The sequence below is a fragment of the Ranitomeya variabilis genome, chromosome 2 (genome assembly GCF_051348905.1).
Source record: "Ranitomeya variabilis isolate aRanVar5 chromosome 2, aRanVar5.hap1, whole genome shotgun sequence".
Taxonomy (NCBI): Eukaryota; Metazoa; Chordata; class Amphibia; order Anura; family Dendrobatidae; genus Ranitomeya; species Ranitomeya variabilis.
The window spans coordinates 893,943,396-893,971,244 of NC_135233.1; the positions used below are offsets into that span (position 1 = coordinate 893,943,396).

General features: G+C 44.3%; 1 protein-coding gene across 4 annotated transcripts in view; it reads right to left on the bottom strand.

The window, feature by feature from the left end:
- Positions 1 to 27,849, bottom strand: part of USP13 (ubiquitin specific peptidase 13) — a 134,517-nt gene that overhangs the window by 104,891 nt on the left and 1,777 nt on the right. For all 4 annotated transcript variants that reach the window (XM_077290459.1, XM_077290456.1, XM_077290458.1 and 1 more), the window contains exon 2: positions 6,441 to 6,566. In XM_077290459.1, coding sequence (XP_077146574.1) covers positions 6,441 to 6,539 — 99 coding nt within the window. In that variant the 5' untranslated portion in view covers positions 6,540 to 6,566. The remainder of the gene's footprint in view (positions 1 to 6,440; positions 6,567 to 27,849) is intronic.

The window sequence follows — 27,849 nt, forward strand, 5'->3', positions numbered from 1 at the left end:
AGAACTGCCTCAATTCTTCGTGGCATAGATTCAACAAGGTGCTGGAAGCATTCCTCAGAGATTTTGGTCCATATTGACATGATGGCATCACACAGTTGCCGCAGATTTGTCGGCTGCACATCCCAAAGATGCTCCATACAAGGCAGGATGGATCCATGCTTTCATGTTGTTTACGCCAAATTCTGACCCTACCATCCGAATGTCGCAGCAGAAATCGAGACTCATCAGACCAAGCAACGTTTTTCCAATCTTCTACTGTCCAATTTCGATGAGCTTGTACAAATTGTAGCCTCAGTTTCCTGTTCTTAGCTGAAAGGAGTGGTACCCGGTGTGGTCTTCTGCTGCTGTAGCCCATCTGCCTCAAAGTTCGACGCACTGTGCGTTCAGAGATGCTCTTAGGCCTACCTTGGTTGTAACGGGTGGCGATTTGAGTCACTGTTGCCTTTCTATCAGCTCGAACCAGTCTGCCCATTCTCCTCTGACCTCTGGCATCAACAAGGCATTTCCGCCCACAGAACTGCCGCTCACTGGATTTTTTTTCTTTTTCGGACCATTCTCTGTAAACCCTAGAGATGGTTGTGCGTGAAAATCCCAGTAGATCAGCAGTTTCTGAAATACTCAGACCAGCCCTTCTGGCACCAACAACCATGCCACGTTCAAAGGCACTCAAATCACCTTTCTTCCCCATACTGATGCTCGGTTTGAACTGCAGGAGATTGTCTTGACCATGTCTACATGCCTAAATGCACTGAGTTGCCGCCATGTGATTGGCTGATTAGAAATTAAGTGTTAACAAGAAGTTGGACAGGTGTACCTAATAAAGTGGCCGGTGAGTGTATATATATATATATATATATATATATATATATATATATATATATATATATATATATATGTGTCAGGGTCACTGGCCCAGCATATGAGGGGAGATATGCGTCACTAATGGCGTCAGTGATGTGAAACCAGAGTAATTTCCTCCAACACACTACAAGATGTGAGGTTAAATTAAAGTTGCTTACATGGGCCGGTTTTATGTGGACATCTATAGAGTGGGTGGGAGGATGTCCACCTTATCTCCACCTACAGCCGGCACTGCCGTGTGCTGACAGCACCTGTGTGAAGTCACAGTCATGTGACCAGTCACATGGTTTGGGTTAAAATAGCTGGACTTGAGAGGCAGTGTGTGTGTGTGTTGTGGATTGGAGAGGAAAGACTCCAAACAGTGGCTCCAGGTGGAGCTGAAGAAACATGGTGATCTGAGCGGGCGAATCCCTCAGACAGATGGACTTTGCTATACGTTATCTTTTTGTTTTGCCGTTATGCTAGAAAGTCTGTTTACTTTGATGAACCCTGCTATGGTTTATGCTGTTTCATGATAAACCGGCATGTGATTTACCACAAGAAGCGTTCCTGTGTCTACAGTACCTTGGGAAGCAGCTGAGTGAGTCAACCCCTCACACAATATATATATTTCAAATATAGAAGGAAGAAATAGAAGTGGCACTCACCCCAATGTTGCTGTAATTCAATGTCCTTTATTCATGTTGCGAAAAAACAGACATAACGTGGAGAGGCGGCTGGTGAGGGTTGCGGTGCGGGAAGGAGGAAAGGACTTTCCTCCTCCCCGCACCGCAACCCTCACCAGCCGCCTCTCCACATGAGCACTAGCGCAAAGTCCATTAAAAGCCACTGTCAAAGAATGACAGCAGCACTTAAATGGTTAACAGCTGAGGCGGTTAGGGACAGATGCTGACTATTTAATGCAGCCATATCTGTAGTGTGTGGCAAGAGCTCAACTTCTGCCCTCTCCATGCACAATCACTAAGTGTGATTGTGCTGAAGGGTTAAAAGGAGCATGCAATAGTCGACGTAGAAGCACTGGACATGGACATAGGCTCTGTGCACACGATGCGGATTTCCCATGAGTTTACAGTACAATGTAAACCTATGAGAAACAGAAACCGCTGTACCCATGCTGCGTAAAAAAACGCGCGGAAACGCAGCGGTTTACATTCTGCAGCATGTCAATTATTTCTGCGGAATCCGAGGCAGTTTTACACCTGCTCCATAATAGAAAAAAGCAGGTGTAAAACCGCAGTGGAATCCGCACAAAAACCGCGGTAAATCCGCGGTAAATGCGCAGGAAAAACGCAGTGTTTTTGCCCTGCGGATTTCTCAAATCTGCTGCGGAAAAATCCGCAGTGGACCATTCTACGTGTGCACATACCTGTAGAAGAGCTGCAGCAGAGTGTTTGGGAAAGCAAAGCAAGAAGATTACAAAAAATCTTAACTTTGCAATACCCGGAGGATAATTTAAACAAACAAAAAAAAGTTAGTATTTAAATTATTTTTCCCCTTTCAAATGTTTAAAAAACAAACAAACACAGAACTCTTTTGCAATTTTTCTGTTCTCTACAGAAGCCTCATTGACCTAGGCAGCAGGAGTCGAGCTTTGGAGTGCCCCATTCTAAGCTTGCTCTGATCTGGTCATTGCGAATGGAGGAGGAGGAGGTGAGCTGTGACCATCACCTATTGTAGATGGGAAGCTCAAGTTATCTAGTGATATGCACTGCAGATGTGTCAGGTTAAGATCAGATGACGTGTTTTGGAAACTGTGTATTTTTTTAGGGAACAAAAAATAAACTTTTTACAGTTCCAGCACAGTGGATGGGCTTTAGGCTGGAGTCACACACAATGTATAAAAAATCTGTCCGATTTTGTCTGCTGAGAATCGCACAAATGTTCTCCGTATGGTGATCCGTATCTCATCTGTGTGCAATGCCAGGATGCGTTTTTTTTCTCTAAAAAGTATCCGTGTGTCATCAGTATCTCATCCGTATGGTGAGATTTTCTCACACACTTGCAAAATGAGCAAATAAAGGCTGAGCCATTCCTGTCACCTGCCCAATGCCTGAGAATTTCTTGGAAGTCACACTGATGGTCCATGTGCTGTGCTATTTTTTCTCGCCCCCATAGACTTGCATTGGCGTTTCTCAGCAGAGATACGCGGACAATCGCAGCATGCAGCAATTTCACTCGCAAGCGTAATACGGACGAGAAAAAACCGCATGATAGGAGCTGCCCCATAGATTAACATTGGTCCCAGTGCTATGCGATTTTTTATCGCATAGCACTCGTCCATATTACAGACTAGTGTGACTCCGGCCTTATAGAAATCTCATGCCCACTTTTTTTCCTTTTAATGTAGTGTAAACTGACCATGTCAATTTCTGCATCTATTTAAATTAGATTACTTGCATTTTTTCATTGCGTTTTTTACATGCGTTTTTATCGCTGAGTTTTTTGTCTCTTGTGGGTATGTCAGGCTTTAAGTAAAGTGGCCTGTTTTTTATACTTCCTGGTATTTGGCTTTGACAAAACTTTGGAATCATGTGTGGATTACATAAGTTTTGTAGTGTTTCCACACACCAAAAACTCGTGTGCTGTTTACCTGCAGATTTTCTTCATCTGATGAAAGTCTATGGGAAAAAGCTCCACGTAAAACTCAGTAACCGCAAGAGAAACTGACGTATCGCAGATTTGTAAGGCCAGTCTCACACGTCCAGATAATTCCGGAGCTCACGTGGCACATCAGTGTGGCACACGTGCGGCAGCCGTGTGCCGACTGAGTACCACACGGACCGTGCAGGAGACAGCGCTACAGTAAGCGCTGTCCCCAGCGTGGTGCTGAAGCCGCCATTCCTCCCTTCTCTCCAGCAGCGTTTGCTGGAGAGAAGGAATGAAAAACCAATGTTTTTTTATTATTTTTGTCTTTAAAATCAAGTTCCTTGTCACCTCCCTATGGGAGGTGGAGCCGCATATTCATCACTGTAATGAGCGGCACCACGTGTCCGCTCATACAGGACTAGCTGCGGCGCTGAGAGGAAGCATCGAGGGAGCTGGGTATTTTAATGCCGGCGGGCGGGCGCACAGGGGGTGGGAGGGGGGAGGTGACAAGGAACTTGATTTTAAAGACAAAAATAATAAAAAAAACATTGATTTTTCATTCCTTCTCTCCAGCGAACGCTGCTGGAGAGAAGAAATGAATGGCGGCTTCAGCACCACGCTGGGGGGACAGCGCTTACTGTAGTGCTGTCTCCTGCACGGCACAAGGACTGCACACAGACAGCATCCGTGTGCGGTACGTGTTTTACACGGACCCATTGACTTTAATGGGTCCGTGTGATCCGTGCGCTTCCACGAACACTGACATGTCTCCGTGTTTTTTAAACGGACACACGGTCCGTGAAAACACGCTGACGTGCAGAGACACATTTATTTTAATGTGTCTACGTGAGTCAGTGTCTCCGGTACGTGAGAAAACTGTCACCACACGTACCGGAGCCACTGACGTGTGAAACAGGCCTAACACGCACCGCGGATCCATTTACGGTAAATAAAAAAAAAAACAAAAGCACAGCGGGCAGGAGATTTCTATAAATCCCATCCACTTTGCTGGAACTGTAAGACGCTGCATTTTTGAAGCAGTGAAAGTACGCCGGGTCAAAAAAAAAAAAATCACCAAAAACTCAAGGTGGGCATACAGCCTAAGAAGTAAGCCCACTTAGTTATGTATTGATTACATGCACGTGGTGCGCTAAAGCTAACAGCAAAGGAACTAAGGCATTTCTCTGCAAGATTTCAGCACCCCGACAAAGGAGGGCCGCTCACGGACTATTTACTGGAGATATTTCATTTCTGTTCTGTAACCTTGTCTGTGCGTGCGGTACATCGATTACTCCAAACCAGATCAGCCGCTCATCACGATCAATAAGAGATAGTATTTTCTAGTAGTAGTCACCCGTTTACTTTGTTTATAACAATACTATGCCAGCCAAACAAACAGGGCTACCGTTGTGTTCCGATATCCCATCTACCAGCCCATGGAGATAAGGTTAGGCAGGATTAGGAGTTGTTTTCATAATATGAAACTGTGACAGGTGTTCCCACCACCGGCCAAGAATGTGCCTGCCAGTGGAAAGTTCAGCAGCGACTGCCATTGGTTCCCAACAGTTCTTAGATTTCTGGTGTTTTGGTCGCATTATGTAAGAAGAGGTTAGCCTTAACACCTTCAGCACTAAAGTGCAGTTTACAGCACCGTATTACTGGACACTGTAAAAGGCCATGTTCACACATTCAGTATTTGTAGCCAAAACCAGGAGTGGAACAGTCAGAAGAAAAGTATAATAGAAACACGTCACCACTTCTGGATTTATCACCCACTCCTGGTTTTGGTTTACAATTACTGAACGTGGTCTAACACTAACAATTGTCACATTTCCATCTAGTTAGAAGCTTTCATAAAACTGAGTACCGTATTTTTATACTATATGTGCTGAGGCTTGTGTGATCAATAGTAAATGGCCAGATCTAAACCAAAGCGGTAAGGGACGTCTCTCCAGTTTCTGTGAGGAAGCTGAACCTTGGGGTTCAATATGGACCTTCCAACAGGACAAAGATCCAGAGCATATCTCACAGCCTACATAGGCTGGAGTGGCCATAAGTTGTCTTACTGGAACCCCATAGAAAATCTTTGAGCTTTCAAGAAGGCAGTTGTAGCAAGAAAATCTGCGAATGTTAGTGAACTGAAGGCCATTGGCCATGAGGCTAACATTCCTCAAAGGGAATCGGGAAGAATTCGGAGTTTGTCGCAGGTCATAACAGCCAAAGGGGTTCTAATGAAAAGTTTAGAATCCCCTCAATGCACGCACCGTGCACTACGAGGATTCGCCAGTTTCTGAGCTTGGAATGGCGGCGATGTATGCAATATGCCTACTACTGGGCAGAAGCCGTCTAGTGGGTGTGTCCTCATTCCATACAAGCATATTTAGCAAGAACACACCCGGATGATGGCGGCACACTAGCTAGCATTAAAAAAAAATTGGACACGTCTCCATTATTTTATCATTTGACCAGTTCAAGAAAACTAGATGGTATAATGAGTGAGTATTCTATGAAAAACACAAATCATACATGACTCCTAGACGTCTGAATAGGCCACGTTCACACATTCAGTATTACAATTCTACATCCCTATGTGTGAGCCAAAACCAGGAGTGGAACGATCAGAGGAAAAGTATAATAGAAACATGTCACCACTTCTGTATTTATCACTCACTCCTGGTTCTGGATTACAAACGTGGCTCTAAAGTGACATTTTATGTGAAATTTGGAGATACCACTTGTTATATTAGTCATGTCCATTTATATTCATCCTGTTTCAAATAAACATGATTTGTAAAATTGTAATAACTTTAAGATGTAATTATTTATTAATAAATCCTGGAGCAGCCCATTAATATATGGAAACTATAGACTGGTAGGAATTTCAAGAGTTGCTGAAAATTAAAAGATGTGTTAAAAAAAAAAGACCCGACAGACACGCTGCTGACAGTTTTTGACAAACATTTACAATTAGAATCCTATTTTCCATGGCTCACCTGTCTCACATGGCGTTTGAGATGCATGTACACGCTTTGCCCGGTCTTCCTGTAATGCCGTTCCACATGTTCACTTCCAAATCCAAGGAATGTGCTCATACACACGTATAGACCTCCTTCAGAAAGCTGAGCGAAAAAGAAAAATTGAAATGTGAAGCTGAGAAATAGTATGAACGACAATGTTAAATGGGATAAATATTGTAAGAAAATCTGTTTGTTTTTGACCCATTATTGGGTATCAAATTCCCAGGTAAGAAAGTTCAGGAGCCCCCAGCAATCAGCTATATGTCAAAATACCTGGCAGCAAGAGTTCGATTTTCCTGTAGCGCCACCTCAGGGAAAAATAAGCATTACACAGCCCATTCGTATCTGTAGGTTTTATAATGGTGGTCAGTCCAGGTCCTCCAGAGAATGAAGCACTATTTGTAGCAGATTTGAACTGTGTCAGAGACGAAGATTCTGAAGAGAACTCCCCCTCTGGAGGTATATCACAGATTCCATGATTACTGATGATGAGACGAACAGAGCTGCTTTTCGGACATACGCCTAGTGGAGGCGCACTCCCTGACACAGCATGCTACGTCTGGGTGTCCGCCTGCAGTAGGCATACATGCCCAAAAATGATGCGTGGCAGAGTGCATGTTTGCTCTGTCGGCACCATTATAGTCCCGGACCCCATTTTGTGGTGTCAACACGCAGCGAGAAAGAACCCTAAGATGCTGCAGTTTTTGCAAAGTGGATGGGATTTCTAGAACTCTTATGCCCAGTGTCTTGTTTTTTTTGCTTTTTTTACGCTGTGTGAACTGACCTGTGGTCCATGTTTCAAATCCACAAAGTGTCAATTTCTCCTGCGAGTACACAGAGTTCTATGTCTGAATTTTTCCATAGACTTGCATTAGAAGCACGCAATCCACACATGACGATCAATAAAGTTTTGTCAAAGCAAAATACCAGGAAGTATCAAAAACTAAGCAGCTTTATTTCATCCCGTTCCTGCCCATGCACATTTTCAGATTTTTTTCATAAGCTTTATTCAAGTAGTATTTGCATTTATTATTATTTTTATGATAAATGGGGAAGCATTTTGTGTTAGTCTTTATTGTATTTTTTTTTTTACTATTATTATTATTATTATTATTAGTGGAAGAATTATAAAAAAGGATGTTTATCCCACTTTTTATGACCATTCTGTAACAAATTATATAATGTGTGTTTCTCACAAAATAATAATATCATCAAAAAGTTAATTTCAGTTCTTCAATACAAAAAGTGAAACTCATTATATAGAGTCATTAAAGAGTGATCTATTTCACTTGTTTATTTCTGTTAATGTTGGTGATTATGGCTTACAGCCAATGAAAACCCAAAGGTCATTATCTCAGTAAATTAGAATACTTTATAACACCAGCTTGAAAAATGATTTTAATATCCGAAATGTTGGCTTACTGACATATATGTTCAGTAAATGCACTCAAAACTTGGTCAGGGCTTCTTTTGTATCAATTACTGCATCAATGCGGCGTGGCATGGAGGCGATCAGCCTGTGGCACTGCTGAGGTGTTATGGAAGCCCAGGTTGCTTTGGTAGCAGCATTTAGCTCGTCTGCATTGTTGGGTCTGGTGTCTCTTGCTTCTGGCATTGCCTATTGGTCATGAGTGGCTTGACACAAGCAATTTCTTAACAATCCTTTCAAGGCTTCTGTTATCCCGGTTGCTTGTGCACCTTTTTCTACCACACTTTTTCCTTCCACTCAACTTTCCATTAATATGCGTGGATAGAGCACTCTGTGAACAGCCAGCTTCTTTAGCAATGACCTTTTGTGGCTTACCCTTCTTGTGGAGTGTGTCAATGACTGCCTTCTGAACATCTGTCAAGTCAGCAGTCTTCCCCATGATTGTGGAGCCTACTGAAACAGACTAAGGGAACTTTTTAAATGTTTAGGAAGCCTTTGCAGGTGTTTTTTGTTAATTATTCTAATTCAGAGGTCCCCAACCGCCGGTCCGCGGACCAGGACCGGGCCGTTGGGGTTTTTCAGCCGGTCCGCGGCGCCCCTGTTCAGCGGTCACGTGGGACCGCTCATTAGAGAAATGAATAGGCGGCTCCACCTCCCATAGGGGCGGAGCCGCATAATTCATTTCTCTAATCAGCGGTGCCGGTGACCGCTGACAGAGGAAGAGGCTGCGGCACCGAAGACCAGCTGTCCGGGGGAAGGAGCGGGACGCCGGGAGCAGGTAAGTATCGCATATTTACCTGTCCTCGTTCCACACGCCGGGCGCTGTCTCCATCTTCCCGGCGTCTCTCCGCACTGACTGCAGGCAGAGGGCGCGATGACGCATATAGTGTGCGCGCCGCCCTCTGCCTGATCAGTCAGTGCAGAGAGACGCCGGGAAGATGGCGCCGAGGAGCTGCAGGCAAGACAGGTGAGTATGTGTTTTATTATTTTTATTGCAGCAGCAGCAGCACAGCTATGGGGCAATAATGGACGGTGCAGAGCACTATATGGCACAGCTATGGGGCAATAATGGTGCAGAGCACTATATGGCACAGCTATGGGGCAATAATGGTGCAGAGCACTGTATGGCACAGCTATGGGGCAACGGTGCAGAGCACTATATGGCACAGCTATGGGGCAATAATGGTGCAGAGCACTATATGACACAGCTATGGGGCAATAATGGTGCAGAGCACTATATGGCACAGCTATGGGGCAATAATGGTGCAGAGCACTATATGGCACAGCTATGGGGCAATAATGGTGCAGAGCACTGCATGGCACAGTTATGGGGCAATAATGGTGCAGAGCACTGTATGGCACAGCTATGGGGCAATGGTGCAGAGCACTATATGGCACAGCTATGGGGCAATTATGAACGGTGCAGAGCACTATATGGCACAGCTATGGGGCAATTATGAACGGTGCAGAGCACTGTATGGCACAGCTATGGGGCAATAATAAACGGTGCAGAGCACTGTATGGCACAGCTATGGGGCAATAATGGTGCAGAGCACTATATGGCACAGCTATGGGGCAATAATGGTGCAAAGCACCAGGGAAACAAGCATGGTGCTCCCACTCATTCTGAACCTATGGTAAGTTGAATCACATTCTCATTATAAATGTCATAATTATATGATAAGTATGCACTAAGCTCCATCCCTCCATAACCCCACCCCCATATGACCAAAGCCCCGCCCCTGCCCCACCCCCACCGGGCCATGGAAAACTGGTCTTGCTTAAAGCCGGTCCCTGGTGCAAAAAAGGTTGGGGACCTCTGTTCTAATTTACTGAGATAATGACTTTTGGGTTTTCATTGGCTGTAAGCATAATCATCAACATAAGCAGAAATAAACACTTGAAATAGATCATTATATTTGTAATGACCCTATATAACAGGAGTTTCACTTTTTGTATTGAACTGAAATAAATTAACTTTTTGATATTCTAATTTAGTGAGAAGCACTTGTATCTAACATTAAAAGATGTAAATCAAATATCGCTATCTAGTTTATAATAGAAATATATCCATAAAAATCAGATGCCACTCAGATGTTGTGTGTAGGAATTGATTTTTATTTTTTTTCTCACACCCACAGACTTGAATGGGCGAGTCTCATCTGAGGCTCAGAAGAAAGCCACTTTCTGTCTCATGGACAGTCATGCTGAGAAAAAAATAGTTCACCTGAACAGCCCTACAGAATAACATGGGTCAGTGTGCTGTCCAATCAAAAATCAGATCGCACACGTCCAATTTATACAAGCCCTAAAGCGTGGCATACTGGCAAGAGAAGATGACATGCTGTTGATATCAAGCATGCACTACAGGTCAGTTTACACAGCCTTAGAAAAAATAAAAGAACAGTGGTCATGAGATCTGAGATCTCTATTAATCCCATCCATTTTGCTGGAGTTGTAATTTTTTTTTTTGACGCAGTGAAAATATGCAGCTTCTAAAACTTACCTAAAATTCATCATGGTGACTTTCCCTGAAATGTGGCTCTATATGCAACACATTGCCAGTAGCACAGTAGCTCAGTTGTTAGCACTTTTGCTTTACTGCGCTTGGGTCCTGGGTTCTAATCCTACCAAGATGTCACCTAACACGTCCCATTACACAGTGCTCTATAAACACAGTATATACAACAAGCAGCGACACTTCAAATACCAAGTTTAGTAATGGATCATGTCTACCTATATTGTATGACTGCTGGAAATGAATCATGAACATTTCTTCTGTGTTAGAGGTGCCGCTGTTTTGGTACTAATGTGACTCAGACATTTCCAATGTACACCAATATTCTAAAAGTAACCCGTCATGTGATTACCCTAAAATGGGCTCAGTACTCGTTGTACAATACAAGATTAAATGTCAATGTAACAAGGTGTCATTGATCAGTTCAGGGCTCTAAGCACAGAGCGACTGAGCCTGCGTTTATTGTACACTGGAAAACGCTTCCGAGATGGATTATACATACGATTTGATTAAACTAAAAGTGACCTTTTGGTCTGTGCTAGACAAGTATGCCTCACATAGGAGGATTATAATGAGTGAAATCTAGGATACCGCCCAGGGCCCGTGTCCCTCAGAGGGTCTATGTACAGATTGCCTTCATTACAATGTTTTTGATAATCCCTGAGCAGCGATCGGCTGCCAGCAATATGGAATGGCAACTCCACTGCAGGGTACTCTGTCGCCTTTTCTGTGACGTGAGATTTTATAATATATATATATATATATATATATATATATATATATATATATATATATATATATATATATATATATATATATATACCGTATTTTCCGGCGTATAAGACGACTGGGCGTATAAGACGACCCCCCAACTTTACCAGTTAAAATATAAAATCTTCTTAAAAGTCGGGGGTCTTCTTATACACCCTATGTCGTCTTATAGGGCCGGTGAATATGTGCCTTTTGGGGGGGGGGGGGGAGTGATCCTGATGACGAGGGGGCGTCTCACAGGAAAGTAAGTATCCCCCATTACCTTATCGTAGCGGTGCAGCGTGGGGGTCTCAGTGCTGGGAGTGGCGGCGGCGGCTGCTGTGCTCTGGTGCGGCGGCTGCTGTGCTCTGGTGCGGCGGCTCCTCTTCTGTGTGGGGCCTCTGTGCTGTGGGGTGGCGGTGGCATATCTTTATCCAGTTGGGGCTCCTCCGGCATCTCCTTAGCCCTGGAGGCCCCGCCGCAACTCCATCGGTGCAATGCAGCGGCCATTTTCCCGGAGGCAGCTCAATAGGTGCGATGCGGTGGCCTCCGGGAAAATGGCCGCTGCTCAGATTCAGATCTCGTCCCGAAATCTCGGGACACGAGATCTGAATCTGAGCAGCGGCCATTTTCCCGGAGGCCACCACATTGCACCGATGGAGTTGCGGCGGGGCCTCCAGGGCTAAGGAGATGCCGGAGGAGCCCCAACTGGATAAAGATACGCCGCTGCCGCCGCCACCCCACAGCACAGAGGCCCCACACAGAAGAGGAGCCGCCGCACCAGAACACAGCCGCTCCCAGCACTGACACCCCCACGCTGCACCGCTAGGATAAGGTAATGGGGATTACTCACTTTCCTGTGAGACGCCCCCTCGTCATCAGGATCACTCCCCCTCCCCACCCACCATATACACCGGCGTACAAGACGATTCCCGGCGTATAAGACGACCCCCGACTTTTAAGAAGATTTTCGGGGGTTAAAAAGTCGTCTTATACGCCGGAAAATATGGTATATATATATATATACAGTACAGACCAAAAGTTTGGAGACACCTTCTCATTTAAAGATTTTTCTGTATTTTCATGACTAAGAAAATTGTACATTCACACTGAACGCATCAAAACTATGAATTAACACATGTGGAATTATATACTTAACAAAAAAGTGTGAAACAACTGAAATTATGTCTTATATTCTAGGTTCTTCAAAGTAGCCACCTTTTGCTTTGGTGACTGCTTTGCACACTCTTGGCATTCTCTTGATGAGCTTCAAGAGGTAGTCACTGGGAATGGTCTTCCAACAATCGTGAAGGAGTTCCCAGAGATGCTTAGCACTTGTTGGCCCTTTTGCCTTCACTCTGCGGTCCAGCTCACCCCAAACCATCTCGACTGGGTTCAGGTCTGATGAGTGTGAAGGCCAGGTCATCTGGCGTAGCACCCCATCACTCTCTTTCTTGGTCAAATAACCCTTACACAGCCTGGAGGTGTGTTTGGGGTCATTGTCCTGTAGAAAAATAAATGATGGTCCAACTAAACGCAAACCGGATGGAATAGCATGCCGCTGCAAGATGCTGTGGTAGCCATGCTGGTTCAGTATGCCTTCAATTTTGAATAAATCCCCAAAATTGTCACCAGCAAAGCACCCCCACACCATCACACCTCCCCCTCCATGCTTCACGGTGGGAACCAGGCATGTAGAGTCCATCCGTTCACCTTTTCTGCGTCGCACAAAGACACTGGTCTAATGTCCATTCCTTGTGTTCTTTAGCCCAATCAAGTCACTTCTGCTTGTTGCCTGTCCTTAGCAGTGGTTTCCTAGCAGCTATTTTACCATGAAGGCCTGTTGCACAAAGCCTCCTCTTAAGGGAATTTTGCATTTTGTCATTGCTCTCACCCCTAGAGGTACAGTAGCATGAGGCGGTGTCTACAACCACCAGAAGTTGCTCTGGTAGTGCAGCTCATCCAGGATGGCACATCAATGCGAGATGTGGCAAGAAGGGTAGATGTGTCTGTCAGCACAGTGTCCAGAGCATGGAGCAGGTACCAGGAGGCAGGACAATACACCAGGAGACATGAAGGGGGGAGTAGGAGTGCAACACCCCAGCAGCAATAGGGCTACCTCCTCCAGCAGGCCACTAACATCAATGTATCTGCCCAAACTGTCCGAAACAGACTCCATGCAGGTGGTATGAGGGCCTGACATCCACAAGTTGGTGCTGTTCTTATAGCCCAACACCGTGATTGGCATTTGTCAGAGAACAGGCAGATTCGACATTGGCACCCTTTGGTCTTCATGGATGAGAGCAGATTTAGACTGAGCACATGTGACAGACGTGACAGAGTGTGGAGATGCCGTAGAGAACATTCTGCTGCCTGCAACATCCTCCAGCATGACCGATTTGGCATTGGGTCAGTAATGGTGTGGGGAGGCACTTCTTCTGAGGGACGCACAGCCATACATGTGCTAACCAGAGGTACCTTGACTGCCTTTAGGTGCCATGATGAGATCCTCAGACCCATTATGAGACCGTATACAGGTGCACTGGGCCCTGGTTTCCTTCTGATGCCATGAACTCGCAATGACCTGGAGAATCATAATAGCAGGTCAGTTTTAGTATTTAGTGAACCTAGCAAAAAAGCCAAACAAAAAACACGCATGGGACTGCACTTTTTTTGCAATTTCACCGCACTTGTAATTTTTTTCCCATTTTATAGTACACGACATGGTAAAACCAATGTTGTTCAAAAGTACAACTCGTCCCACAAAAAAATAAGCCCCCACATGGCCATATTGACGGAAAAATAAAAAAGTTATGGCTCTGGGAAGGAGAGGAGCGAAAAACGAACACGGAAAAATGGAAAATCTCAAGGTCATGAAGGGGTTAAATGAGGTGTGTCCAAACTTTTGGTCTGTACTGTATATATGAGTATGGAATGTGTGCTCGTACATTGGAGGCCATGTGGGGGCTCATGCTGTATATAGAGTGCCATGTTGAGCTCATACTTTATGAATATGGCATATAGGGGGATGTCAGCCTACTTCAATCGGCTCAATATTACGTGATAATTACTAAATATTATATAGTAATTGTATCACTTAATATTGAGCAGAATTAATTTCAGCCTATTGGTTCGGCCTTCACAATAGTCACATTCTATCATGTGGCCCCTGAGGAAAAGTAATGTCCCACCCCTGCTTTATTACATATAGCGCTGTAAAAAAAAAATATGTTGCGGTCTCTGTCGTTTTGCTTCTGCAGATGTGTGTCAAGGGATCATCTGACATGTCACGTGATACATTGGGTTTTGGGGGAGGGGGAGCAGGCCTTCTATACAGCCTGGGGCCCTTGCTACTCTTAATCCTCCCGACGCCTAAGCAAGCCTTTTCTTCATTCAGGCATCTATGGGGCTGATCAGACAGTATGTCCAGGTGTTTGTTTTTCCCCAGACGAAAAGATAAATCTCACCTACAAGTCTATGGATCTGTGAAAATCTCAGACAGCACAAAGATGGCACCCCATTTACATCCCAGTGCTGTCCATTTTCCACTGACGGGTCGATAGGAGAAGTTTGGGAAATTTCAGAGGTTTTTTGTATATGAGAAAAATCTATTGAAAGCCAAAAATAATGGTAAAAACTGATATTGATGAAAATCTGATTGGAAATTGTATGAAGGAAAAACAAAATGCCATTGAAAAAGACACTACAAGACATACATTATTTTTTCATTTGCCAAAAGCTTAAAGAAGACCATTCACAGGTCAGAAGTGGCCAGCTTTTGCTCTTATATTATACCTCCTATTTTCTAAATCCGCCATATAATTGAATTAATAATACTAAGTAGTCTGTCCGTTCCTGAGCTTTTACACTAAAGTATTATTATAGAAGAATATTGGTTGACAACCTATAAACAGTGAAAAAGTTAATGGCTAAATTTTTCTCTTTTCCTGGAAAGATTGAAAAATTTAATTCAATAAAAATGACAATTTTTTTTTTTTAAAAATACAAAGTAGTCAAAACATGCGTCCCTAAGGGATCCTGTAAGCACTGCCTCCTTGAAAAAAACAAAACAAATAAAATTTAGCACTAAAAATAAAGGATCCTGTGGAACACCAATCACTACATTAATAACTGTGATTGTAGCCTAAGGTCACTTTAGCCCCTTCACCCCGAAGTCTGTTTTCACCTTCCTGACCAGACCAATTTTTTGAATTCTGACCACTGTCATTTTATGACGTCATAACTGTGGAGCGCTTCAATGGATCCCACTGATTCTGAGATTTGTTTTTTCGTGACATATTGTACTTCATGATAGTGCTAATATACGTCGTATGTGGGGAGAAAACCACTATTTGGGCGCACAGGAACGCTCGGTAGTGAAGGAGCGCCATTGACTTTTTGAATGTAAAACTTGCTGGAATAATTAGTGGATGCCATGTCACGTTTGGAGAGCCATTGATGTGCCTAAACAATTGAACATCATTTTGGAAACTAGACCCCTCAGCGAACTTATCTAGATGTGTGGTAAGCTCCTTGAAACACCAGGTGCTTCACAGAAGCTTGTAACGTTGAGCCGTGAAAAAAAAAAAATTCCCACAAAGTTTTTTTAGCCCCAAATTTTGTATTTTCACAAGGGTAACAGGAGAAAATGGACCCCGAAATTTGTTGTGCAATTTCTCCTGAGTTCACTGATACCCCATATGTGGTCGAAAACTACTTTTAAAGGCACAGTGCAAAGCTCAGAAGGGAAGTAGCGCCATATTACAGTGCAGATTTTGCTGCACTTGTTTGAGGATGCCATGTCACATTGGCAGAGCTCCTGAGGTGGCAGAACCACAGAAACCCCCCATAAGTGACCCCATTTTACAAACTACACCTCAATGAATTAATCAAGGGGTGCAGTGATTATATTGACACCACAGTTGTGTCGCATAATTTTATACCATTGAAGAAAAAATTATTTACATTTTTACCACCAAGATTGTGTGCTAGCCCCAAATTTTACCTTTTCATACTGAGAAATGAATTAAAATGGCACCAAAATGTGTTCCACAATATCTGCTGAATGTAGAAAGACCCAATATATATCTGTACAGTACTGCTTAGCCACACGGAGAGATTCTGGAGGAACAGAGCGCTAGTTGCCTCCTGGAGCACAGATTTTCCTAGAATAGTTGCGGACTTCATATACAGAGCCCCCAAGTGCCAAGTGACCTCATTTTAGAAATTATAGCCATTTGAGAATTTATCTACAGGTGTAGTGACAATTTTGACTCCATGGGTGACAAACTGCCATTGTAGTGACCAGTACATTATGGCCAGCTCATGCTTCTAGAGACACACATCTGTAAATTAGGCGGGCTCTCATCACTACAGAAATGCTAAACATGTGGACGCTATATGTGGTTTACATACACTGTCGCTCAGAAGGGAGGGGGGCATTTAGATTTGGGAGCGCAGAATTTGCAGAATTTCTTTTGAGCGGTGAGGAGCCATTCAGCTTTTCCAGAGCCTTTGTGCTACTAGTAACGTGGAAGCCCCCTGGATTTCTTTTAACAAATAAAGGACCTGAGTGGGGACTTGCTTTTTTTTTTTATAGACTGAAGCTTTTATTGGGAACATTTTACATAACATTTAGGATCATATTTATCCGGCGGTCTACACAGAGCACTTACTTTGTGGTTTCCTTCTAAATCTCCGAGTGATGTGGCAGATGAAACCCCTGAGGGATCCATTCACTATAATGAGGCAGCCCAGTCACTATGGACTCCGTCTGGACTCTCGTAAGCGTTGTCCTTTTCAGAAGTGCACAAAACTGTGGTCAACCGCGCTTTTTTGCATGCCTAAAAAGGACACCAGCAAATCACAGGTCCAATGGCGTCCACAGTGACTCCATCTGCCTCATTATAGGGGATCTTCCGCCGGGGGTTCTGTCTGAATCATGTATTTCAGAGATTTACAAGTGTAAGCGATTTAGAGGTGTAAGCGCTCAGAGCAGGATAAATGTGAGCCGAGCTGTTATGATCCGGTGGTAGGATCTCAAAACTGACCTGACACATATAACCAGAATGATAGGACAAGTTCTGGGGATGTGGAAGCTATACGGACCGCAATCCTGATCCTATCCAACACACTAAAGGCAGCCGTGGAGCGTTACCTAAAAACCTAGACGCCTCTTCACAGCCTGAGAAACTGACTGCCCCTAGAGAGAAAGCAAAGACCTCACTTGCCTCAGAGAAATAACCCCAAAGTTATAGACAACCCCCCACAAATAATAACGGTGAGTTAAGGGGAAATTACAAACGTAGAAATGAAACAGGCTTAGCAAATGAGGCCCGCTAACACTAGATAGACAGAAAATAGATAGGAATCTGTGCGGTCAGTACAAAAACTATCAAAAATAAACCACGCAGAGAATACAAGAACACCCACACCGACTCACGATGTGAGGGGCGCACTCTGCACCCCAGAACTAACCAGCAAGCAAAAAATCACATAAAGCGAGCTGGACTGAACTCATCATATACAGAGAAACGTTTTCAAGGAAATAATGAGCAAAATGAACAGGCAAACTTAGCTTCTCCAGCAGGAGACTGGTCACAAGGAATATTCAGGAGAGCTCAGAATCAGGACTGAATACACCGACAGCAGGCAACAAATGAAGGTCCAGGTGAGTTAAATAGGCCCAGCATAGAAGGAAATGAAGCAGCTGAGCCCAGCCATATCGCTAAAGGCCACCAGAGGGAGCCCAAGAACAAACTCACACAGTACCACTCATGACCACAGGAGGGAGCCCGAGAACAGAATTCACAACACCGAGCCTTACTGAGATCTTTGGGAAGCAGAATAAACAAATCAACAGCAGGTGAAGAATTGGTTTTATTTATTTTTTATGTAGTACGTCATGCGGTATAAGTAATTAGATTACTTTATTCTTCGGGTCGATGCGATTACAGCGATACCAGATTTATATCGAGTTGTTGTGCTTGGCTGCTGCCACACACTAAAAGACGCTTTTTATTCCAAAAACTAGTTTTCGCATCAGCATATGTAGACAACTGTAATTTTTGCATATTTCTGCTGATATTCATGTGACAGCTGCTTTTTTGCGGGACGAGTTTATGTTTTTATTGGCACCATTTTCGGGCTCATGACATTTTTTGACCGCTTTCTTTTCCAATTTTCGAGAGTTAGAATGAACAAAAACCATCAATTCAGCAATTGTTTTTTTTGTGGTGGGGGGGGTTATAGCATTCCGCGTGTGGTAAAATTGATAAGGCAGCTTTATTCTTCAGGTCAGAACGATTACAGTGATACCCCATTAGCATCTTTCTTATGTTTTAGAGCTTTTACAGAAAAACTTTTATAGAAAAAAACTATTATTTTTGTATTGCTTTATTCTGAGAGCTTTAACTTTTTATTTTACTGCTGACAGAGCTTTATGGAGGCTTGTTTTTTGAGGGACAAGATGACGTTTTCAGCAGTACCATTCTTATTTACATTCACATTTTATTGCATTTTTTTTGTTTGGCGGTATGATAAAGCATAGTTTTTTCCCCCGTTTTTTTACAGTGTTCACTGAAGGGGTTAACTAGTGGGACAGTTTTATAGGTTGGGTAGTTCCGGACACGGCAATACCAAATATGTGTACTTTTTTTGTTTATTTTTTTAAAAATAAATGTATTTATTGGAATAATATTTTTCCTTTTTTTGTTTTTCTTTAATTGGGGATTTTTAAAAAATATTTTTACACTTTTTAATAACTTTTTTTTTACATTGTCCCAGGATGGGACATCACTGTATAGTAACAGATTTTTGATCTGGAGCAGCACCTGACAGGAAGGGGAGGAGTGTCAGCTTCTGAACTTAGCAGGCGCTCACAACCCACCTTCCCTTCAGGACCCTGCGGCAGGGAAGTCACCATGGACACAATCAGCACATCGCAATTGCATTGTGTTGTGCTGATGGGAGCAGACGGAGAGATCACTCCCTGTACGATGCTCCTCGATGGTGTCGATTTTACTATTTACAGCAGCATCAGAGGGGTTAAATGTCCTCGATCGGTGCTAGCACCGATTGTGGACATTTCTGCTGGGTGTCATCTCTCATATAGAGTGGACACGCGCACCCAATTGCAGCGGCGCTCACGATGATGAGCCCATGCAATTGGAGCGCCGTACATGTACTGCTGTTTGCTGGAATGCAGCTCCCATGGAGACGTATATGTAAGGAGCATGTTAGGAAGGGGTTAACAGGTGTGTTCTGTCAGCATTAGCGACCTGTATTTTTAGGCCAAAAGTGGTACTCATGTGACTAGCGTCTCATCCGCTTCTCTCAACAGAACATTGAAAAAAGTGGATGAGAAGCTAGATGAACTTGTGATCACATGACAACCACTCAAACCAGCTAGCAGAGCCGAATCCTAACAGACTTTACATTACACACGGTTAGTATTCGGCAAGCTGCACTAAGACACAATGGTGGACACAAACAGAAAAGGGCCCTGGTGCAAGAACAATATATGGGCTCTTTGCAGCCCAAGAGCTCAATTTAATGCATAATTCAACCTGCTTCGTAGATAAAAATACACCCCCTCTTGGGGCCCTGTACGGCGGCACAGGTTGCACCAATGAGATGTCCACCCCTGCTAAGAGAAGTCACATAGCGGTTTCAGGTGTTTCAATAGAGTCAAGTGTCGTCCGTGGGCCACATGCGGCTCTTTAGCTGTTCTGGTATGGCCTGGGACAACCAAAGGGCTTTATGCAGTGGTGTCCTACACCACACAGCCATCCTGCGCCTCAGTTTCACTGATGTATCTATATCTTGATGATGCAGATACAGGTGAAGACAATGATGACACAGGGAGCCATCAGTTCCCTGCTCCATAATGGACCCTGTGCCTCTGAGATTACAGCAGGCATGAAGACATCACTACATCGCGCCAGCAGTGTCTCAGTACACAGCACAAAACTGGCACTACACGGAAACTGTTACGCAAGTAGATATAGTTTGCTTTTATATCTACTACTGGGAGAAGGGTGGGTGGAACATACTACTGTGTAAGCAGGTTGTGTGGGCACATAATACTGTATAGGAGTGGGTTAGGGGGCTGTTTGGAGACATCATTCTTAGAGGGTGTTGAGCACATGGTTGTGGATAGGATAGTGTCTTGTCTTGCTCATGTCTCTAACGGATCATCTCATGGTATAGGTCTGAGTTTGGAAGGGTATGAGAGTCAGCGAGTTCCATGGCCTTAGCCAACTGTTACGCAAGTGGTTGTGGAACCATTGTACTGAGGTCCGGGGAGAGCCTGGAGGGGCGTAACTAAGTAAACACCTGGTTCTTCAATAGAGCCCCTAATGGTGTGGTTAGACTTGAACCCAAGTGGACACCAGTTGGTCCAGGACATACCCCCAAAGCTACGGCAGCTGGCAGCTGCCCCCCCCACCCAAGGGGATAGGAAAGTAGAACTAGCCAGGAACTGGTTAGCAGGATGTATGCAGCAGGTGGACAGATGCGGGATCATGGACAAGCGAAACAGGTACAGGAACTGGTATGGGATTACTGGTGCAGGTAGGTACACAGGAACAGGAGAAGAATCAGTTGGATCAGGAACAGGACTAAACACAGGCAGGACGGGTACAGGTATAGGTACAGCAGGGCGGACAGAATCAGGTTAGCAGAACCGACAGGGACACATACTGCAAAGCACAGGCACGGGAATCTTCCAAATAGGTACCAAGATATAGACTGGTAATTAAAGTTGCTAAGGCACCTCCCAATTGGTGTAGGTGCCTTAAATATCAGATGTCTCCCAGCTATTGGCTGTGGACATTTTAGCAGCGCATGCACTGATCCTTTAAGAGGCACATGCCGTAAATATAGTCCCAGGAGACTTGCGGTTCGTACGCAGGTCCCAGGAGGAAACAGACGCCGGGGGAGCGCAGACAGGTAAGTAAACACGTCGGCGTCCCTGCGGGGGGGAAGAAGGGGACACGTGCAGGGGTGCAGGTGTGATGCTAACAGTGGGGGGCTGAGTGAAAACCTAATAATACTGTGTAAGTGGGCTGTGTTCGGGCATAATACTGTGTAGAGCGGCATCATACTGTATGAGGAGCTGTGTGGTGATATACTGTGTGTGGAGACTGAGGGGCATCATATGTATTTGGAGCTGTTGATCAAAATAAAAGGCCTGAATAACAAAATTAGTAAAATTTACTATTTGCTAAAAACTTTACAAAAAGCATTAAATTATATGGTTTTGATTAGCTGCTACTGGCAAGATTTCACATTACCAATAAGTCTTATTGTAACATATTAGCCGTAATAATTAGCCAACAGTCTTAATTATGCTCAGTATTAAAGGGAACCTGTCACCTGAATTTGGCGGGGCCAGTTTTGGGTCATATGGGCGGGGTTTTCGGGTGTTTGATTCACCCTTTCCTTACCCGCTGGCTGCATGCTGGCCGCAATATTGGATTGAAGTTCATTCTCTGTCCTCCAGAGTACACGCCAGCGCAAGCCAATATTGCCTTGCGCAGGCGTGTACTCCGGAGGACAGAGAATGAACTTCAATCCAATATTGCGGCCAGCATGCAGCCAGCGGGTAAGGAAAGGGTGAATCAAACACCCGAAAACCCCGCCCATATGACCCAAAACTGGTCCCGCCAAATTCAGGTGACAGGTTCCCTTTAAGTGATAAAAAAAATACAAGCAGAATTTATTATGACTGGTTGGTTCTCTCCTCCACGAAAGTCATAGTACATCATGTGGCCCCTTGTAAGAAATAATTACCAACTCCTGCTACAGATCAATACTATTACAAAAAACGACAGATCTACAAATTTTTTTTTATAAACATTCTGTCCTTAACGACATATGATCAGCCACAGACTATATCGGATACATGCTCAATCACTGGAAACCATTGAGAGAACACCTAAGTGACTTACAGACATCTATATAGGCATCATTTACCTTCTGAAAAATGGCAGAGAACAAATACTCAAGCAGTGTATTACAAAAGCCAATTTCACAAAAAATAAATAAATAAAACTTATGCAGAAGAACATACTGATGTTAACGATAATCTGTAGGAAGGATTTAACGAGTTTGTCCTGGCATACTACAATGATGATGAATGAATATCCTTAGGACTGTGTGTCAAGCCCCCCACTGACCAGCTGTTGTTAGCTCAGGTGGCGGATGGTTGTAAACACTGATCAGAGCTGGACAGCACAGCTCCATTCAATGTCTAGGGGCTGCTGCCGAACACTGCAGGATCAGATCCTATTTAGGCCGGTTTCACACGTCAGTGGCTCCGGTACGTGAGGTGACAGTTTCCTCACATACCGGAGACACTGACACACGTAGACCCATAAAAATCAATGCATCTGTTCAGATGTCATTGATTTTTTGCGGACCGTGTCTCCGTGTGCCAAACACGGAGACATGTCAGTGTTCGTGGGAGCGCACGTATTACACGGACCCAATAGAGTCAATGGGTCCGTGTAAAACACGGACCTCACACGGACATTCTCCGTCTGGGGTCCGTGTGCGTGCAGGAGACAGCGCTACAGTAAGCGCTGTCCCCCCCACATGGTGCTGAAGCCGCGATTCATATGTTCCCTGCAGCAGCGTTTGCTGCAGAGAAAATATGAATAATAGTGTTTAAAATAAAGATCTATGTGTCCGCCGCCCTCCCACCCCCTGTGCGCCCCCCCGCTGGTCAGAAAATACTTACCCGGGTCCCCCGTCGGCTGTCGCTCCTTCCTGGTCTGGCCGCGGCTTACTGTATGCGGTCACGTGAGGCCGATCATTTACAATCATGAATAGTCGGCTCCGCCCCTATGGGAGGTGGAGCCACATATTCATGACTGTAAATGATCAGGCCCACGTGACCGCATACACTAGAAGCCGCGGCCAGACCAGGAAGGAGCGACAGCCGACGGGGGACCCGGGTAAGTATTTTCTGACCAGCGGGGGGGCGCACAGGGGGTGGGAGGGCGGCGGACACATAGATCTTTATTTTAAACACTATTATTCATATTTTCTCTGCAGCAAACGCTGCTGCAGGGAACATATGAATCGCGGCTTCAGCATGATGCAGAGTGGGTACCACACGCTCCGTGTGGTACCCACTCGCCATACGGGCGGCACACGTGTGCCGCACGTATGGCCTCCGTGAGTTCCCAGGCACACGGACACGGATAACTCCGGTACCGATTTATTCCGGTACCGGAATTATCTGGACGTGTGGGACAGCCCTTAAAGAGCACCTGTCATCAGGATTATTGTTATCATAGGGCTGGTCATAATGGCGCTGGCATACTGATTTAATAGATACCTTCAGTGAAGAAATCCTCAGCCTCAGCCACAATCTGTCGAATTTTGAAAAAAACGAATCCGGCGACTGATACCTCTGGATCCTTTTTTCCTCATAGACTTGTATTACCGATGGATTGCGACGGATGGCCTCACGTTTCATCCGTCGTTCGACAGATCCGTCAAAAGTTGTTTGTCCGGCAGCTGGGGACAACGGACAAAGTAACATTTTTTGTGTACGTCAAAAAATCAGACAGTGACGGATCCGTTGCCATCTGCTCGAATGGAAGCCTATGGGCGCCGGATCCATCAAATGACGGAATCCGGCGACGGATTCCATTTCTTTTAACTGAGCATGCTCCGATGTATTTAGGATCCAATTAACCAGATCCACTTGTTGGATCGTCGAAAAAACGAATCCGTCGCATCAGTTTTTCACAATCTGCGATGGATCCGTCGAGCCAACGGATTATGACTGACGGCAGAAAACTGTTGTGTGAAAGGGGCCAAAGAAAATATAAGAGCTGATGTGCAGTTTTTGCGGGAACAGCCAATACACAGTGCCAAATTGGCATGAGTAAGTAATCGCAGATCTGCACTGTTCTATAGTATAACATTGGGTCAAGTGCAATCCGAATTTTGAGGTTGCATATATTGTAGGAGAACACTACAAATGATTCGCTCGTAGTAATCCAATGTTCTAGTGCTTTGAAAAAAAAAAATCAAACTTTAATGGCTAATGCAAATTGGTCTGAAAGTGCATGGGGGGATGTGTTAATGCACACAGAGTACTTTGACGCCCCCCAATGCACGTTCAGATTAATTTAAAAGTCCTCAGAGTTGGGGAACATTGCCTGAGCAGAAGGAATCAACTGTATTTCCAGGATAACCTTGTATGTGGCTTGATTCATACGTCCTTCGAAAAGAACAACCTTGCTGAAGTAACCCCAGATCATCACCGATCATCCACCAAATTTCACAGTGGGTGCAAGACACTCTGGCTTGTACGCCTCTCCAGGTCTCCGTCTAACCATTAGACGACCAGGTGTTGATCTGGGGATACTTCAGCAAGGTTGGAATTGGGCAGGTTATTCTTTTCGAAGGACATATGAATCAAGCCACATACAAGGTTATCCTGGAAAACAGTCGATTCCTCCTGCTCAGGCAATGTTCCCCAACTCTGAGGACTGGTTTTTCCAGCAGAACAATGCGCCATGCCACACAGCTAGGTCAATCAAGGTGTGGATGAAGGACCACCACATCAATTCCCTGTCATGGGCAGCCCAATCTCCAGACCTGAACCCCATTGAAAACATCTGGAATGTAATCAAGAGGAAGATGGATAGTCACAAGCCATCAAAGAAGAACTGCTTAATTTTTTCTACCAGGAGTGGCATAAGGTCACCCAAAAGAAGTGAAAGACTGGTGGAAAGCATGCCAAGACACATGAAAGCTGGGATTAAAAATCATGGGTATTCCACAAATTATTGATTTCTGAACTCTTCCTGAGTTAAAACATTAGTATTGTTGTTTCTAAATTATTATGAACTTGGTTTTTTTTTTTGCATTATTTGAGGTCTGTAAGCAATGCATTTTTTCGTTATTTTGTCCATTTCTCATTTTCAGAAAATAAATACAAAATGTATTGCTTGGAACTATGTTATCAGTAATAATCTTTATTTTTATATAGCGCTAACATATTCCGCAGCGCTTTACAATTTTGCAGACATTATCATCGCTGTCCCCGATGGGGCTCACAATCTAAATTCCCTATCAGTTATGTCTTTGGAATGTGGGAGGAAACCGGAGTAACCGGAGGAAACCCACGCAAACACAGAGAGAACATACAAACTCCTTGCAGATGTTGTCCAAGGTGGGATTAGAACCCAAGACTCCAGCGCTGCAATGCTATCCACTGAGCCACCGTGCTGCCCATCAGTAGTTTATAGAATAAAAGAACAATTTACATTTTACTCAAAAACATACCTATAAAGAGAAAAATCAGACAAACTGAATGTTTTGCAGTGGTCTCTTAATTTTTGCCAGAGCTGTAAATGGTGAATGTTCTCATGTAAGAGGCACAGTGAGCCTATACTCTATGCGTGGTACCTGGAGAATATATGTGCATGTACACACAGCGTGATGACCCTCTAGAAGTAAAAGTTAGAATACATTCAGCCTCCTGAGATGGTTGGATTCCTCCGGGTGGGTAAACTGCAGCGTGACACTTGAGACCTGAAGAGTGCAGATATTAATAGCCGGTGCGGCAGCGTGATGAACGCCAGACAGCTGAGTCACTTGTAAAATGGACTTAGGAAGTTTAGAAGGCAACACTGATATGAAGAATACAATGTGTCCCTGTAACGTAAAGGCTCGGGCCACAAAATTAGGATTTTATCCAGGACAAAGGGAAAAGTTCAACCAACCTATGCTATGAAGGATAGAATTTATGGGGCGTAGAACAAATGAAATACAAAAAAAAATTTAACAGCGCTCCCCAAGGCATTGAAAAATGTTATGAAACGGTGAAAACTATCAAATCAAATCTGATTCGGTTTCATCAGTATTTGTGAGTCAGAAGTAGGAGAGGTCACAAAACTTGCTCCATTTTACTTTTTTCTGGGCAGTTTTCTCCACATCAGATAAATATGATCTGATTATTCTGGTCAAACTAATCAGCATAGCATTAGTTTTTCTTGGATGTGGAGCATGGAGATGAAAGTTAAGAAAAAAAAAAAAAGTTTAATGGCGGGTTATGATTCTTAATAAATGGACTGAATAATCGGCTCGAGTCAGTTAAAGACGGAGCAGTTATTGGATCTAATTTGTAATGGATTGATTCATTTATTTTGTTTTCTTAATAAAGCTTTGCGGGCAGTTTTTATCCGGCTTTCTGTATGTCTTATTATATATAGGCTCAGTAATAATTCATATATTCCCATGCATACGCACTGCAGTAAGGATTACATGTTGCGGATTTTAGCACAGCGGGTCGGCTTACACAGTGCATAATAAAGAATAACCCACCAGGCAGGAGATTTCTGTAAATCCCATCTACTTGCTGGAACTGTAAGAAGGTGCATTTTGTGCGCAGTGATAATACGCAGCATCAAAACCTCATTGTGGAACCTTCATCTAAGACGTCATCCGAGAAAATCGGGTCCATTATAGGAACACACTGAGCAGAGTGTGATCAGACTCCAGTGTCTCCATTCTGTCAGTCCATGAAAATCTGACTGCACTCTGATGTCACCCGAGTGGAGTCTGATGGTTTCCATCGACTCACTGATTTGCAAGGCCAAGTGTGATCCTATAATCGGATCCAACAGCAATGTCCACCCCACCCCCCTGGGACCGAGGTGATAAGAGGGGGGAGAAATAAACAGATGTGCACTGCCTCACAGAATAACAGTGCTCAGAGTGCGATCCACTGTTGGATGGATCCCACTAGGACAGAAAATACGATTATGTGCACCAGCCCCAACACTTACAAAAGCATTAAGTAGTCAGCAGTCAGACATATGGGGGTTAATATACAAAAAAAATTGTCATCTTAAAATTGGTTCCTCCAGATTTTTACACAGTCATGTCTAATATATCTGTTTATTATAAATGACATAAATCTTATCAGAGAAGTCTGCTTCTTTCTCCTCTAGAATGGATTCTTCACTCAATCCATGAGCAAAATCAGTAAAATCTGTATTCCCCATTACTGAGATAGAAAATAATAATTGGTGCTTTTAGGATTCGATGGAGGTAAAAGCAAATACAGAGGCGGTGTCCTGCTGCAGGGTCTCCTGAAGAGACGGCTACAGCTCTCCATAGAAGCTTATGGCCACCAGCCGCCATCTTAGCTCTCCATAAAACCTTATGGGCACCAGCCGCCATCTCAGCTCTCCATAAAACCTTATGGGCACCAGCCGCCATCTCAGCTCTCCATAAAACCTTATGGGCACCAGCCGCCATCTCAGCTCTCCATAGAACCTTATGGGCACCAGCCGCCATCTCAGCTCTCCATAGAACCTTATGGGCACCAGCCGCCATCTCAGCTCTCCATAGAACCTTATGGGCACCAGCCGCCATCTCAGCTCTCCATAGAACCTTATGGGCACCAGCCGCCATCTCAGCTCTCCATAGAACCTTATGGGCACCAGCCGCCATCTCAGCTCTCCATAAAACCTTATGGGCACCAGCCGCCATCTCAGCTCTCCATAGAACCTTATGGGCACCAGCCGCCATCTCAGCTCTCCATAGAACCTTATGGGCACCAGCCGCCATCTCAGCTCTCCATAAAACCTTATGGGCACCAGCCGCCATCTCAGCTCTCCATAGAACCTTATGGGCACCAGCCGCCATCTCAGCTC